General features: G+C 42.4%; 1 protein-coding gene and 1 long non-coding RNA gene across 2 annotated transcripts; both read right to left on the bottom strand.

The window, feature by feature from the left end:
* Positions 1-4,886, bottom strand: spag6 (sperm associated antigen 6). Its single transcript, XM_041861287.2, has 11 exons — positions 4,463-4,886; positions 4,225-4,320; positions 3,907-4,073; positions 3,389-3,572; positions 3,105-3,310; positions 2,720-2,893; positions 2,302-2,454; positions 1,615-1,806; positions 1,256-1,372; positions 774-919; positions 1-658 (listed from the first exon to the last, which is right to left on the bottom strand). The coding sequence occupies exons 1-11, from the start codon at positions 4,485-4,487 to the stop codon at positions 595-597; spliced, it is 1,524 nt and encodes a 507-aa protein (XP_041717221.1). The 5' UTR covers positions 4,488-4,886; the 3' UTR covers positions 1-594.
* Positions 4,887-8,898: 4,012 nt separating this feature from the next.
* LOC121533099 lies at positions 8,899-10,311 on the bottom strand. Its single transcript, XR_006657744.1, has 2 exons — positions 10,101-10,311; positions 8,899-9,624 (listed from the first exon to the last, which is right to left on the bottom strand). It is a non-coding gene; the product is annotated as an uncharacterized LOC121533099 (long non-coding RNA).
* Positions 10,312-15,349: the final 5,038 nt, after the last annotated feature.

The raw sequence follows: 15,349 nt of genomic DNA, 5'->3' as shown, positions 1-15,349 counted from the left end.
TAATATTGAGTATATCTTTATTTTCACTGTCCTGTTTTAATGAAAAATCTTTATGGTGATAGGCAGTTACGTTTAATGTATTATAATGTTGTTGTTGTTTTTTAAAGACATGCATGCTGGATGATGATGTTTCTATAATCCAAAAAGCAATAATGCACGCAACATTACATTTCTAGTGGAAATAATCATATATCCTATGAATATAAAATAATCATATGAATATTAAAACAAACACAAGACTAGGTGCATATACAATGGTTCAATAGAAGTTGGTTCAATACTAATAAGTTACTTGTTTAGACATACAGAGTACACTGTTGAGCAAGTTAATGATTTAATTTGAGCAAGACAATGATGCAATTCCTCATTCCTCTTAACAAATGCTAACACAGACCTACACAGCTATGACAATGCATATACAGTCCATATGATAATGTACTGGCCATTGAGACAAAGACTCATAATCACTGCAATAATAAGAGATTGTTTTATATAGGTCTGCTGTCCTCATATTCATGGATTGGGGTGAAATGGTAAAATCAGTAAGGTGGGGTATGTGAGCCCATCTGCCCCCAGTAGGTTAGGCTAAGACCCTCAGACAGGCTGGTACTTCTCTACCCGCTCCAGCAGCGTCTCTGAGTAGCCGGGGGAGTAGTACCTACAGCAAGAGGACAGAGGACACAATTAGGGTTCACTTGGGGCTGAGGGAATGCCTGGTAGTAGAAACATGCTAGATTAATATCATGTTTTTGAGTGTGATTGTGTGTGAGTACCTGACTATCTCCTCAGGGTAACAGTTGTTGATAGAGTTGATGTACTCCTGCAGGGCAGATCCAGGATCAGCCTTAATCTCCTGAACCTTCTTCAGGCCTCCGCTGGTCACAAACAGACGACGAGCCTTGCTGTCATGGGGCAGCACCTGGAGAGGGGGAGAGGAGGGGAGGGGGGGAGGATACAAGGAATACAATGCACTGGACTTTGAAACCCTGGGCTGTCTGAACCAAACCTTTAGGGCTGGTTTCCCAGACATAAATTAAATCAAGTCTTGGACTAAATTGCACTTATAAACTGGACTGATTAAAATTGTATTTCTCAAACATGTTTAAAAATAGTCCTAGACTTATCTGTATTTAAACATTCTGATTTTCAGAAAGAAAATAGTATTAGGCTGTGTGGGGCCCTTGTGGATATTTTCTGTGATACCTAGTAGTCTGAAGAGGCCTATGCAAATAAGTGTTGAGAAATGCGCCCCCACCTTGCTGAACTGGCAGACAACGTGTTTCAGGATGTTGCTGGGAGCTTCGTAGAGCAGGGGCTCCAGAGCAGGCAGGTAGGTGCACTTCTGTAGGATGCTCTTCAGAGCCTTCTTAGCCTGGGGGACAGGAGGAGGGAGGGAGGGAGGGAGGGAGGGAGGGAGGGAGGGAGGGAGGGAGGGAGGGAGGGAGGGAGGGGGAGATGTCAGGACTCAGGATGATACAGGATATGTTATGGTCTTACTGTCTGCAGCTCTTATGACCCTCAGAATTGTTTAGTAAGATCTTCAGTAGCATCTGTGCCTACTACACAGGCTTCTGGTAACCTGTGACAACATTGACCTATGACCTGTGACCCTACCTTGACCTGCAAGTCCTCAGAGCTGTCTGTGTCCATGCAGAGGGCCAGCAGCTTGGGCAGGACGTTAGCTGTGGACACGGCCCTGGCGTGCTCCGGGGTGTGGCGGCCGATCTGGCCAAACGCCCACGCTGTGGCCGCCTTGATGTGTTCCTCTGGCTCCTCAGACAGACAGATGGCCAGCTGGGGCACCCCCTACAGGGCCGGAGGAGCAACAACAACCAGGGAGGACAGGCTGAGGCGAGAGGTTATGAAGGAGAGGGAAGGAGGAGGAGGAGGAGGAGAGAGGTAATGAAGGAGAGGGAAGGAGGGAGGAGGAGAGAGGTTATGAAGGAGAGGGAAGGAGGGAGGAGGAAAGAGGTTATGAAGGAGAGGGAAGGAGGGAGGAGGAGAGAGGTTATGAAGGAGTGGGAAGGAGGAGAGAGGTTATGAAGGAGAGGGAAGGAGGAGGAGAGAGGTTATGAAGGAGAGGGAAGGAGGAGAGAGGTTAAGAAGGAGAGGGAAGGAGGAGAGAGGTTATGAAGGAGAGGGAAGGAGGAGGAGGAGGAGAGAGGTTATGAAGTAAAGGGAAGGAGGGAGGGAGGAGGAGAGAGGTTATGAAGGAGAGGCAGGGAGCAAGAGCAAACACCTTGGAGACAGTGCACACACAAACACACACACACCTTGGAGTCATACACAGTACACACACACCTTAGACACGATGACGGCCATGGCAAGGTTTTCAGAGTGAGCGGCCACATATCCAAGCATCATGATCCCAGGTAACCGCACGTTACCACGGCAATCACCCAGGTAGTCAATCACCGCCGCCACACCACCCGCGTTCACGATCATCAGAGACAGCTGTACACACACACACACACATTCAGTTGAAGGTAGGGATATAGGTGAGAATATGGTTTGGTACCTCTAGTGTGTGGTGTGTTCGGCAAAGATGAATGTGTGCTTTGAACTGTGGTGTGTGTATCGTCTGTGTACCTCTGACGTTTGGTGTGTGTGTGTACCTCTGATGTTTGGTGTGTGTGTGTACCTCTGATGTTTGGTGTGTGTGTGTACCTCTGATGTTTGGTGTGTGTGTGTACCTCTGATGTTTGGTGTGTGTGTGTACCTCAGGTGTGTGTTTCGTGATCTCTCTCATCAGTGTGGTGACATTCTTCCTGACATACTCGTCTGGGTCTCGGAGGCAGGCCAGGACAGCAGGGAAGATCTCTGCCTCCACCACCATCTCAGCCAGGTCCACCGAGTGCTTACTGATCTGACTCAGGGCAGAGAACACCTGCCTCTGAATGGAGAGGGGGGGAGACAGGGGAGATGGGGAGGGAGAGGAATTGAAGAAGAGCAGAGGGAGGAAAGAAAGAGAGCGGGATGCAGGGTTTTAGAGACGACTGTAACATCTAACCTAATCTCGTTTATGTCTCTCCACATGACATACAGTTAACCTGCAAACCTGTCTAGCTAGGCCTTATTTTGTCTCAGTGTTCCTGCCCCCTCACCTTCAGTTTGGCATCAGGGTTGAGGATCATCTGGGCCAGGTGTGCGATGGCGCCGGTGTCGACCACGGTCTGAGCTAGCTCAGGGGAGTGCTTGGCGATGTCGCTAAGGGCAGAGGCAGCAATGCGTTTCAGGGCCACCTCTGGTTCCTGGATACACAGCACCAGCAGAGGAACGGCCCCCGCGTCCACTACCGCCTGAGACAGGTCTACATACAGAAAGGGCAGGGGTGTTGCTATGTGTGAGTGTGTGTGTGTGTGTGTGTGTGTGTGTACTATATCCTTACGTGCGTTGTGGCGTGCAATGTATCCCAGAGCCCAGGCAGCAGCCTCCTTGACCCCAGGGTCAAACTCCTCCAGAGAGATGACCAGAGCGTCCAGCGCTCCACAGTCTACCACGGCCTGGGCCAGAGCAGGGCTGTGCTTGGCCACCGCACGCAGCACAAACGCTGCTGCCTTCTTATAGAACCTCTACACACACACAAAGACACACACAAACACACACACACAAACACACACACACACAGATGGGAGAAGAAAATATTTAATGCACAATTAGCAGATGCTCTTAAGAAAGAGTATGTATTCAGAGCAGTGGCCAACCACCCAGATCCCTATGAGAAGACAGATACCAGATAGAGAGAGAGGCCCCGCTGTGGTGTGAAGGGTACTTTAGGCTCTGCAGTGGCCCCCTTCCCAGGGCAGAATGCCAACACACTCTCAGTGTCAGGGACACCATTCAGCATGGTGAATGAGGGAGGGTATGTAGGTGTACACACACACACACACACACAGAGAGACATACGTTCTGCTCGGTCAGGGAGTAGACGAGCTGTGGGAGGATGTCTCCATTGACGATGGCCTTTGCCAGGTCGTCATTGTAGTTGGCCAGTCGTCCCAGAGCCAGAGCAGTTGTCTGCTGGATGGTAGGAACCACATCTAGCAGTAAAGGCCTCAGCAGGGACATCACACCTAGAGGAGGGACAGGTATGGTAGGGAAGGAATTGTGTCTTGTTATAAGAGCTAACTTTAGCGATAGAAATGTGATCAGAAGCACATCCATGAAAAAAGGATATTGGTTTTAGGAAATTATAGAGAAATTATAGAGAAAGTCCCAACTTACCAGCATTTTGTAAAGTTTCAATGTTTTGTGGTCTTGTTGCAAGCTCAGCAATAGTCTGCACAAACTGTGTCCTTGATTTCTGATACTGCTCAAACACTAAAAAATTGATCCATTAATATTTCAACAACTGATCAATCTGAGTCATCATGTTTTTCAAGTTTTGCCTGGCACTGATTGGTGTTCAATCAAAACAGTCTTGAAAACAGTCGTGAAAACTTGCAACTTCGAATGATCTTACCTTGTAAAACCTGTCGTTGACTCATTATTACAATTTGAGAAAAAAAAACAAAAAAAACGCCACTTTTCTAATAAATATGTAACCGCAACAATTATATTGTCGCTTGTGAGTTTTCCCTGAAAGCAGCTGCAAACAGTGCGGTGCAGCATCTGTCTCACTCGCGCAGCCTCAAGTTTGGGTTAGCTTGTTACTGTTGCCCTAGCAACAAACCGGAAGCAAAAACAGGTTGCACCACTGAGCTATAACAAAGATTATGGATATACTGACAAGATACATGTCTCTTCGCCCTCACAATGGGAGTCGTTGTCCACAAAGCGGCACGGAGGGCTGTCTCAAAGATGTGTATAACTAAACCAAGATAGACCACAGCCTGTCGTTTCAAATGGTAACAAACGAGTCATAGTGGGCAGAACAAGCAAGGAGGTGGGCAGAGCCAAGCACGAGCTAGCGAGATCCTTTTGGCGCGTTCTAGCTACATTTGCATTTACATCCTACTCTGTGAATTGCGCGTGTGCAATAACTCAATTCGCCTTTTCATTCCTTCTAAACAACGCATTTTTTTTTTTTTTGGCAAAGGGTAATGTATACAAAACTTAGACTGCTCTGCTCGTAACATATTCTAGTTTTGGAAACAGAAAACTGTATTGAGATCAAACGTTTCATCGATGAGAAAATTAGCAGAATGTCGGCCAAAATCCATCTCGTTCTATCTTCTCCCACTGCCAGCCACTGGGCTTCCTCTCACTACCATATTTGGTAGTGAGTGGAACCGCCAATCGGATGCTTCACATTTATACATCCGTTGAAACATCTGTCTCATTGTTCTATCTGTGGCTGTCTAGCTCCCGCCTATCCTTTCTTTGGATGGGTGGATACATCTCATTATTGTAAATCTTGTTTTGAATATTCAATGAGGTTTGTTGACGTCAACCGCCTGTATTCAATGAATAGAGATGCTATGCTACTAGCCCCATTACATGAATATGCATAGCCATCTAGAGACAACGCTGATATATAGTGTTTTTTCTCAAAGTTGCCGGGATGTCACGTGTTCTACTTATATCAACACACTCGTAACAATTTAAGCATTACACTCTCATTGACCACCATACAAAAACTCTTGCTTGGTGGGCGAAGCAACGAAAAAACGCCGCCTGCTGAAGGGAGACATATTTTCCGCCGAGTTGGGCCTCTCTCTTCATCTTCCTCTCCGCACTTTCGCCTCTGGGCGGTGCTATACTTCACGGTGGGCGTAGATTTCAGCGCGCATACGGGTGCACACAGTGGTCTTGTTCGACATTAAAGCTGACAGTGCAGGCGACTGATCTACAAAGAACCTTCCATAATAAATAACTACTCATTATTATGTGTAGATCAGTCAGTCAGAATTTACCCTTGATACATTACGGTTTTGATCCTCTCGAACACGGCCAAAGTCGAGAACGAGCCGAGCACTCGCTCATGTCCGGATCCTGGAATCTATTCAACACACAGCTAAACCATAGAGACTGGATGTGTATGGCTCCAGGATAATGGTAAAGTTGGCCTCATGTATAGGCCCTAGAACAAATAAATAAGATCAAATGAAATGTTATTTGTCACGTGCTTCGTAAAAAAAACAGGTGTAGACTAACAGTTAAACGCTTCCTTAAGCGTCGTTTTCCAAAAATGCAGAGTTAAAGATGCATATATATATATAGACTGTATATACAAGAGTATGTGGACACTCCTTCAAATTAGTGGATTCGGTTATTTCAGCCACACCCGTTGCTGACAGGTGCATAAAATTGAGCACACAGCCATGCGATCTCCATAGACAAACATTGGCAGTAGAATGGCCTTACTGAACAGCTCAGTGACTTTCAACCTGGCACCTTCATAGGATGCTACCTTTCTAACAAGTCAGTTTGTCAAATTCCTGCCCTTCTAGAGCTGCCCCAGTCAACTTTAAGTGCTGTTATTGTGAAGTGGAAACGTCTAGGAGCAACAATGGCTCAGCCGCGATGTGGTAGGCCACACAAGCTCACAGAACGGGACCTCCGAGTGCTGAAGCGTGTAAAAATAATTTGTCCTTGGTTGCAACACTCACTACCAAGTTCCAAACTGCCTCTGGAAGCAACGTCAGCACAATAACTGTTTGTCTGGAGCTTCATGAAATGGATTTCCATGGCCGAGCAGCCGCACACAAGCCCAAGATCACTATACGCAATGCCAAGCATCGGCTGGAGTGGTGTAAAGCTCGCCGCCAAATTATTTCACTTATAATTCACTGTATCACAATTCCAGTGGGTCAGAAGTTTACATACACTAAGTTGACTGTGCCTTTAAACAGCTTGAAAAATTCAGGAAAATGATGTCATGGCTTTAGAAGCTTCTGATAGGCTAATTGACATAATTTGAGTAAATTGGAGGTGTACCTGTGGATGTATTTCAAGGCCTACCTTCAAACGCAGTGCCTCTTTGCTTGACATTATGGGAAAATCAAAAGAAATCAGCCAAGACCTCAGAAAAAAAAGTTGTAGACCTCCACAAGTCTGGTTCATCCTTGGGAGCAATTTCCAAACGCCTGAAAGTACCACGTTCATCTGTACAAACAATAGTACGCAAGTATAAACACCATGGGACCGCACAGCCATCATACCGCTCAGGAAGGAGATGCGTTCTGTCTCCTAGAGATGAACGTACTTTGGTGCGAAAAGTGCAAATCAATCCCAGAACAACAGCAAAGGACCTTGTGAAGATGCTGGAGGAAACAGGTACAAAAGTATGTATATCCACAGTAAAACTAGTCCTATATCGACATAACCTGAAAGGCCGCTCAGCAAGGAAGAAGCCACTGCTCCAAAACCACCATAAAAAAGCCAGACTACGGTTTGCACTTATTTCCCTCATTAAAATGCAAATCAATTTATAACATTTTTGACATGCGTTTTTCTGGATTTTTGTTGTTGTTATTCTGTCTCTCACTGTTCAAATAAACCTACCATTAAAATTATAGACTGATCATGTCTTTGTCAGTGGGCAAACGTACAAAATCAGCAGGGGATCAAATACTTCTTTCCCTCACTGTATATCGACATAACCTGAAAGGCCGCTCAGCAAGGAAGAAGCCACTGCTCCAAAACTGCCATAAAAAAGCCAGACTACGGTTTGCAACTGCACATGGGGACAAAGATCCTACTTTTTGGAGAAATGTCCTCTGGTCTGATGAAACAAAAATAGAACTGTTTGGCCATAATGACCATCGTTATGTTTGGAGGAAAATGGGTGTGGTTTGCAAGCTGAAGAACACCATCCCAACCGTGAAGCACAGGGGTGGCAGCATCATGCTGTGGGGGTGCTTTGCTGCAGGAGAGACTGGTGCACTTCACAAAATAGATAGCATCATGAGGAAGGAAAATTATGTGGATATATTGAAGTAACATCTCAAGACATCAGTCAGGAAGTTAAAGCTTGGTCGCAAATGGGTCTTCCAAATGGACAATGACCTCAAGCATACCTCCAAAGTTGTGGCAAAATGGCTTAAGGACAACAAAGTCAAGGTATTGGAGTGGCCATCACAAAGCCCTGACCTCAATCCTATAGAAAATGTGTGGGCAGAACTGAAAAATAACTCCTGTAGCTCAGTTGATAGAGCATGGCGCTTGCAACGCTAGGGTTGTGGGTTCGATTCCCACGGGGGCCAGTATGAAAAATGTATGCACTCACTAACTGTAAGTCGCTCTGGATAAGAGTGTCTGCTAAATGACTAAAATGTAAGGAGGCCTACAAACCTGACTCAGTTACACCAGCTCTGTCAGGAGGAATGGGCCAAAATTCACCCAACTTATTGTGGGAAGCTTGTGGAAGGCTCCCCAAAACGTTTGACCCAAGTTAAACAATTTAAAGGCAATGCTACCAAATACTAATTGAGTGTATGTAAACTTCTGACCCACTGGGAATGTGATGAAAGTACAAGCTGAAATAAATAATTATCTCTACTATTATTCTGACATTTCACTTTCATAAAATAAAGTGGTGATCCTAACTGACCTAAAACAGGGAATTTTTACTAGGATTAAATGTCAGGAATTGTGAAAAAAATACGGAGTTTAAATGTATTTGGCTATTTGAAGTCGGACGTTTACATACACCTTAGCCAAATACATTTAAACTAAATTGTAAACTAGGGTGACATCAGCTAAATTGGGCCACTTTTTTGGTAAATCGTTTGGGACAATAATACAATACCATATATGCCTTTTCCATGTGTTTTTATGATTAATAATGACTGTTTTTGATAATTTTGTGTTGAAATTATTTAATAAAATATAATTATTTAGGCCCTACAGTTCTTGAAACATCAGCTCTGCCAACATTTGTTGCATGAGCAGTTTCAGGTAAAATGGGCCACAGCTTCAGGTAAAATGGGCCAGTCAAACTCCAAAGGGAAATAGTCATTTATCATCAATTTTAATTTTAAAACACAGTTGCTTATACAGCCACATAACATTTAAACTGCATTAAACAAAAATTCATATGTGCCATTCAAAAAACATTTTGGGTGCAAACCCACATATTCAAATGTGCAATTAAAAAAATCCATTTTGGAACAGCATAGATCAGTGAACTGTCAGTGGGGTGTGTGTGTGTGTGTGTGTGTGTGTGTGTGTGTGTGTGTGTGTGTGTGTGTGTGTGTGTGTGTGTGAACAACACATTTAGAACAAAATGTGCATTCACAAAAATACAAAAATTCACATTCCAAATTATTAACTGATATGTTTGTGTGAAAACTTTTCAAACACAGTCTTTGCAAATGAAACCATCGTCAGCACAGATACCATTGTCTTCACCACAGCTCTCATGAAACCAGGCAGAACATGGAACACATTTTAACCATTCCTCAGTAGCCTTAGGGTCATTTGGGTCACCATAGTGGGTGTTGCAGACTTTGCAAGGTGATTTGCTTCTCTTGCCCTGCTTTTTTTCCCTTTCGGTTGCTTGCTGCCCGGGTACCAGCTGGCTTGCTTGGCTGGATGCTTGCTGGATGATTTTTTTGTTTGAATATATTCAATGTGTTGCTCACTTGTTAGGTTATACGATGGTGGCTTCACTCTCTTTCTGATGGCCCTCTCCCTTTGCGGCATTGAGATCAAGTCATTGAATGTGACCGATCTCACAGACTGAACAGAAAGAAAATAACAAAAAGAGCCTATATTATTGCAAGAAATAGAATAATTATTTGGTGTACATTTTATATGATTAGGGACTAAATTGTGTGTATGTATGTGTGTGTGCGTGTGTGTGTGTGTATGCACGTACATACACATACAAACACAAACACACACCCTTACACACAAACTCACTCACACACACTCAAACACATGTGTATGTGTGTTTGTGAGTGACACAAATGATGGCCCATTTTAGCTGAAACCATGTGGCCCATTTTACCTCAAGGGGTTAAGGTAAATTGGGCCCCCCAAAAAGCATCACTTTTTCAAAAAAATATGTTCATATACCAAACTAACAACATTATTTCTGATTGATGCCATCAAGACAGATATTATGCATAGTTTTTTATGGGCATGTTGTTGTTTTTTACAGATTTATCATCCTTATAATAGTTTAGTTAGATTTGGTATGCCAGGCTACTCACCATGCAGCTTTCTGGTGCAGTCTTGATTTGAATTATTGCACTGCCCACCATAGCAACCATGAACCAATCAAATCACCTGTTACTTGTCAAGTACAGTTATGACAACAGTTTGAAATCCTTTGCAGTCATTGGCTCTAAATTCCAGAGGGGCTGGGACCCCCAAACCTTAAATGGCCCATTTTACCTGATGGCCCATTTTACCTGATATCACCCTATGTATAGGCTAAACACACCATAGTTTAATTTATGAATGAGGTCCCAGGCGGAGGGTTCACGGTTGAACGTGGACGCGCATCGTACAGTCCTTGCACTTTGACTTATAGCACCGGCGACCGACAGAAATTGCGTGAATAGTGTGCCCCTTCTGCTTCTGTTTCCATTGTCTCACTCCCGCAAAAATATATTGCCCAAGTGAGAGAGAATCGGTATGCTTTTTTGGTGAAAGAAGCAATTTAGTGGTAGCTTACATGCACTCACACCTTTACGCACATCAAAAACAATAATTATAGAATAACAGCATTGTTACTTTGAAGCTACACTGAAATTTGAACAAACACAAAAGTTTGCAACAATATAGCCACCGTGGTGGGATATCATGTGGTGCAACTGCATCGAACCAATAGGCTTATAGGCTTTACATTTACGCAGTAATAGATAGTTCAAATAACAACAACATGCTTAGTCTATATGGCGACAGAAAAATGCTATGCCATAGCCTACATCAAACATTAGGCTATAGGCCTAGCTACGGTTGTTTGTAAGTACTTTTATGCTGAAATTAAGCTTTATGCTAAGGAAATTAAAGTAAGATGATAATTGTTTAGATATATATTTGTATCTTCAAAAGTCTGACATGAATGACAAGGTTTGATTCCCTCTACTCAAACCTGCTTTAGGGCATCAGAGGAGCTGAGAACAGCATGACAGAGGAGAGTGCTGAGGGGAAAGTGAAGACGACTAACTTTCAGGAGACTGTTGTAGTAAAGACAGTACAGTATGAAGACAGGCAAAAACTGCCTCTCCAATAGAAAAACTTGTAGGCGATGTCATGGCGACGTTGACTAGCTAAGCTCATGCGTAGAACAAGTCACCGGGTCTAACGGTCGTTTGGCTCCGAACTGCGCATGTGGAGGCCGTCAAATCAAAGGCTCTCGATATAAAGTTGTTATTTACGAATATTAAAATGTTTCATTTTGTCACTTTCACGAGGTTGGGGTAGTAACATGCTCAACTACTTATGACATTGGCTTGAATCTAGCTTGTGCCTTTAGACTTTGAGAAAATGAACATCTAAGGAATAATGTTTCACTTCTGCCATTGACTTTTCAAACCCGGCCTTGTCTGTTTGGTCTGTTTCGTAAGCGTTCCCGGAAGTCTTGCGATGTTGCGCCTCTTAGTTTTAGAAACTATGTGTTCGTAGGCTTGGCCTATATGCAGCGCACCGGAGTTCGATATGACCTTGACGCGCCAGCCTCTGTTGAAGACCATTGTCCAGCCCAAGAACTACATGTAGCCTGCTTTTGTTTTTTAAATCTGTATAATGAAAAGCGCTATATAAAATACATCTATTATTATTATTATTATTATTATTATTATTATTAATCATAAGGGAAATGGGTTGTTCCATGAAATGAGTGCCTTTTGCATCCCTTTGATATTTAAAGTATAAATTGTACACAAATATTGCATTTTAAAAGCCTGTTATATTAAATGAAGTGCCCTTTAATATAGACCACATGAAACATTCAATAAATCAGATTTTTAATATGAATAAACTTGCAAAAGTGCTAAAATTCTGCATTTTGACATGTCCTTCTGTGCATCCTCTGACTTCTAGGAAGATTTTAACCCACTTATAATATAATAATATAATATGCCATTTAGCAGACGCTTTTATCCAAAGCGACTTACAGTCATGCGTGCATACATTTTTTGTGTATGGGTGGTCCCGGGGATCGAACCCACTACCTTGGCGTTACAAGCGCCATGCTCTACCAGCTGAGCTACAGAGGACCACTTAACCCCAACATTTATCCAAGTTTTCACCATTATTGTAAAGCACTAGTTATTTTGTTACTTTGACAAAGTAATTTCTGAAGATTAATATTTATTTAATGTGATTAGTGACTCATTTTAAGGAAAAAAAACATCCCTAATTTTAAGGTCAACCCTGTTACATAAACTGAACTCTTGTTTTAATATGGTGAAACTATTCCTTTTTAAATATTTTTTTCAAGAAACATTGAACATCTAGTAGTCAAATCATAGTGTTAAAGTAGGTGAGCTAGTTCTACTCTTTTTGGCCATTTTTTTGTCTTTTGTGGTGGAAAACTGAGGGGGTCGAGCATAACAAGTCAACCCTGTTACCCATAGATAGACAGGCTAGAACTGTTTTAACAATTTCATTTTTTTTGTGAAGCTTGCATTCAATTTGGATGATTTAAGAGGAAGTTGTCAACCCTGTTATGGTCAACACTTACTTTATTTGGCACTTAATAGGCACTTACTATAGTCCTTTTTTTTATTTAACCTCTTGAGATGGGAAAACATGTGTTTTATTATGTTGAACATAATGACAGCTCTTTATGACAGAATGTTAAAAATAGGTGAAATAAAACGTTTTTTCCCCACCAAGTTACACTACGCAAAAGGCACCTAATTGGTGGAAAGACCCAAATACTAACCGACATTTGACAGTGTGTATAACCTACGTTATTTCAAACCTGTCAGACCAATATGCACAGCTCCAAAGTTTCTCACATATTAAACAAATGAATGAAACCAAAGTTCTATCCTGTCGGCTGCAAGGCTACAAGAGAAATCACACATTATACATTTTTAATACATTTTTTATTTAATCAGGATTAAAAGCATGTATTATTTAATCAAAAGCAACAAGTAAAAAAGCTAAGTCGTTTCATGGCGAGATATTTTAACTGAATGTTAAAATAAACAATATTAGGTTAATGCACGGGCCTAATTTCTTTCAATTTGGGAAATAGTCTGTCGAAATTTAGCATGATTCAAATTCAGTTACATCTATTTTCAGTAAATCAAAATCTTGGTCAGATAAGGAATGAGTGGGGATAGAGGTTCTAAAGAAACAGCCATGCAATAAATACATTAATAAAAACAATAAAATAACTTAGAAAATGACCTTTGAATGTCATGAAAATAGTGATCTCAAACATCTGCATTAGTACAGTCTAATGACCTCAGGGGTTGTTGCCGATTTACTGAGAATATAATCTATATTTATACTGCCAATATGGCGTATAGTTTACACAACTACAAACCCGTCAATACAATCTTCACAAACACCGTTTTAAAATTGTGCAGTGGCTATATATATATATATATATATATAATCAATTATAAAAAAAATGTCTAAGTCATTATAATCAATATCAAAATCTCCCTTTTCATTGTTGCACTGATAAGATGTAAACCTATTTACATGGATTTTTTTTTATATTGATGGTAATTACATGTAACTAACTCCTAGCATTTTTTGACAATTTCCCAGTAGGGCCTATATCTACAGTAATTATTTGACAAAGTAGGCTATTTCTCTGCAGTTACCATGCCTATGGTGCATTCGGAAAGTATTCAGACCCCTTGACTTTTTCCACATTTTGTTACATTACAGCCTTATTCTATAATGGATTAAATAAAACAATTTCCTCATCAATCTACACACACAAAAACATAATGAGACAGCAAAAACAGGTTGTTAGAATTTTTGTATTTATGTAAGTATTCAGACCATTTGCTGTGAGACTCGAAATTGAGCTCAGGTGCATCCTGTTTCCATTGATCATCCTTGAGATGTTTCTACAACTTGATTGGAGTCCACCTTTGGGAAATTCAATTGATTGGACATGATTTGGAAAGGCACACACCTGTCTATATAAGGTCCCAAAGTTGACAGTGCATGTCAGAGCAAAGACCAAGCCATGAGGTCGAAGGAATTGTCCGTAGAGCTCCGAGACAGGATTGTGTCGAGGTACAGATCTGGGGAAGGGTACCAAAAAATGTCTGCCGCATTGAAGGTCCCCAACAACACTATGGCCTCCATCATTCTTAAATGGAAGAAGTTTGGAACCACCAAGACTCTTCCTAGAGCTGGCCGCCCGGCAAAACTGAGCAATCGGGGAGAAGGGCCTTGGTCAGGGAGATGACCAAGAACCCGATGGTCACTCTGACAGAGCTCCAGAGTTCCTCTGTGGAGATGGGAGAACCTTCCAGAAGGACAACCATCTCAGCAGCACTCCACCAATCAGGCCTTTATGGTAGAGTGGCCAGTCGGAAGCCACTCCTCATTAAATGGCACATGACAGCCCACTCAGAGTTTTCCAAAAGGCACCTAAAGGACTCAGACCATGAGAAACAAGATTCTCTGGTCTGATGAAACCAAGATTGAATTCTTTGGCCTGAATGCCAAGCGTCACATCTGGAGGAAACCTCGCACCATCCCTACGGTGAAGCATGGTGGTGGCAGCATCATGCTGTGGGGATGTTTTTCAGCGGCAGGGACTGGGAGACTAGTCAGGATCGAGGGAAAGATTAACTGAGCAAAGTACAGAGAGAGCCTTAATGAAAACCTGCTCCAGAGCGCCCAGGACCTCTGACTGGGGCGAAGGTTCACCTTCCAACAGGACAACAACCCTAAGCAAACAACCAAGACAATGCAGGAGTGGCTTTGGGACATGTCTCTGAATGTCCTTGAGTGGCCCAGCCAGAGCCCGGACTTGAACCCGATCAAACATCTCTGGAGAGACCTGAAAATAGCTGTGCAGCAACGCTCCCCATACAACCTGACAGAGTTTGAGAGGATCTGCAGAGAAGAATGAGAGAAACTCCCCAAATACAGGTGTGCCAACCTTGTAGCGTCATACCCAAGACTCAAGGCTGTAATACTGCCAAAGGTGCTTCAACAAAGTACTGAGTAAAGGGTCTGTATAGTTATGTAAATGTGATATTTCCATTTTTTATTTTTAATGAATTTGCAAATGTCCCAAAAACATTTTTTGCTTTGTCATTATGGGTTATTGTGTATTAATCCATTTTAGAATAAGGCTGTAACGTAACACAATTTGGAAAAAGTCAAGGGGTCTGAATACTTTCGGAATGCACTGTATATGCCTATAATTGAGTCAATAGGCTTAGGTCTACAAATAGTCACCTCCAAAATTATTGGCACCCTTGATAAAGATGAGCCAAAAAGACTGTATAAAATAAATAACAAA

The sequence above is a fragment of the Coregonus clupeaformis genome, chromosome 34 (genome assembly GCF_020615455.1).
Source record: "Coregonus clupeaformis isolate EN_2021a chromosome 34, ASM2061545v1, whole genome shotgun sequence".
Lineage (NCBI taxonomy): Eukaryota > Metazoa > Chordata > Actinopteri > Salmoniformes > Salmonidae > Coregonus > Coregonus clupeaformis.
This window is presented reverse-complemented; position numbering and strand designations above follow the sequence as displayed.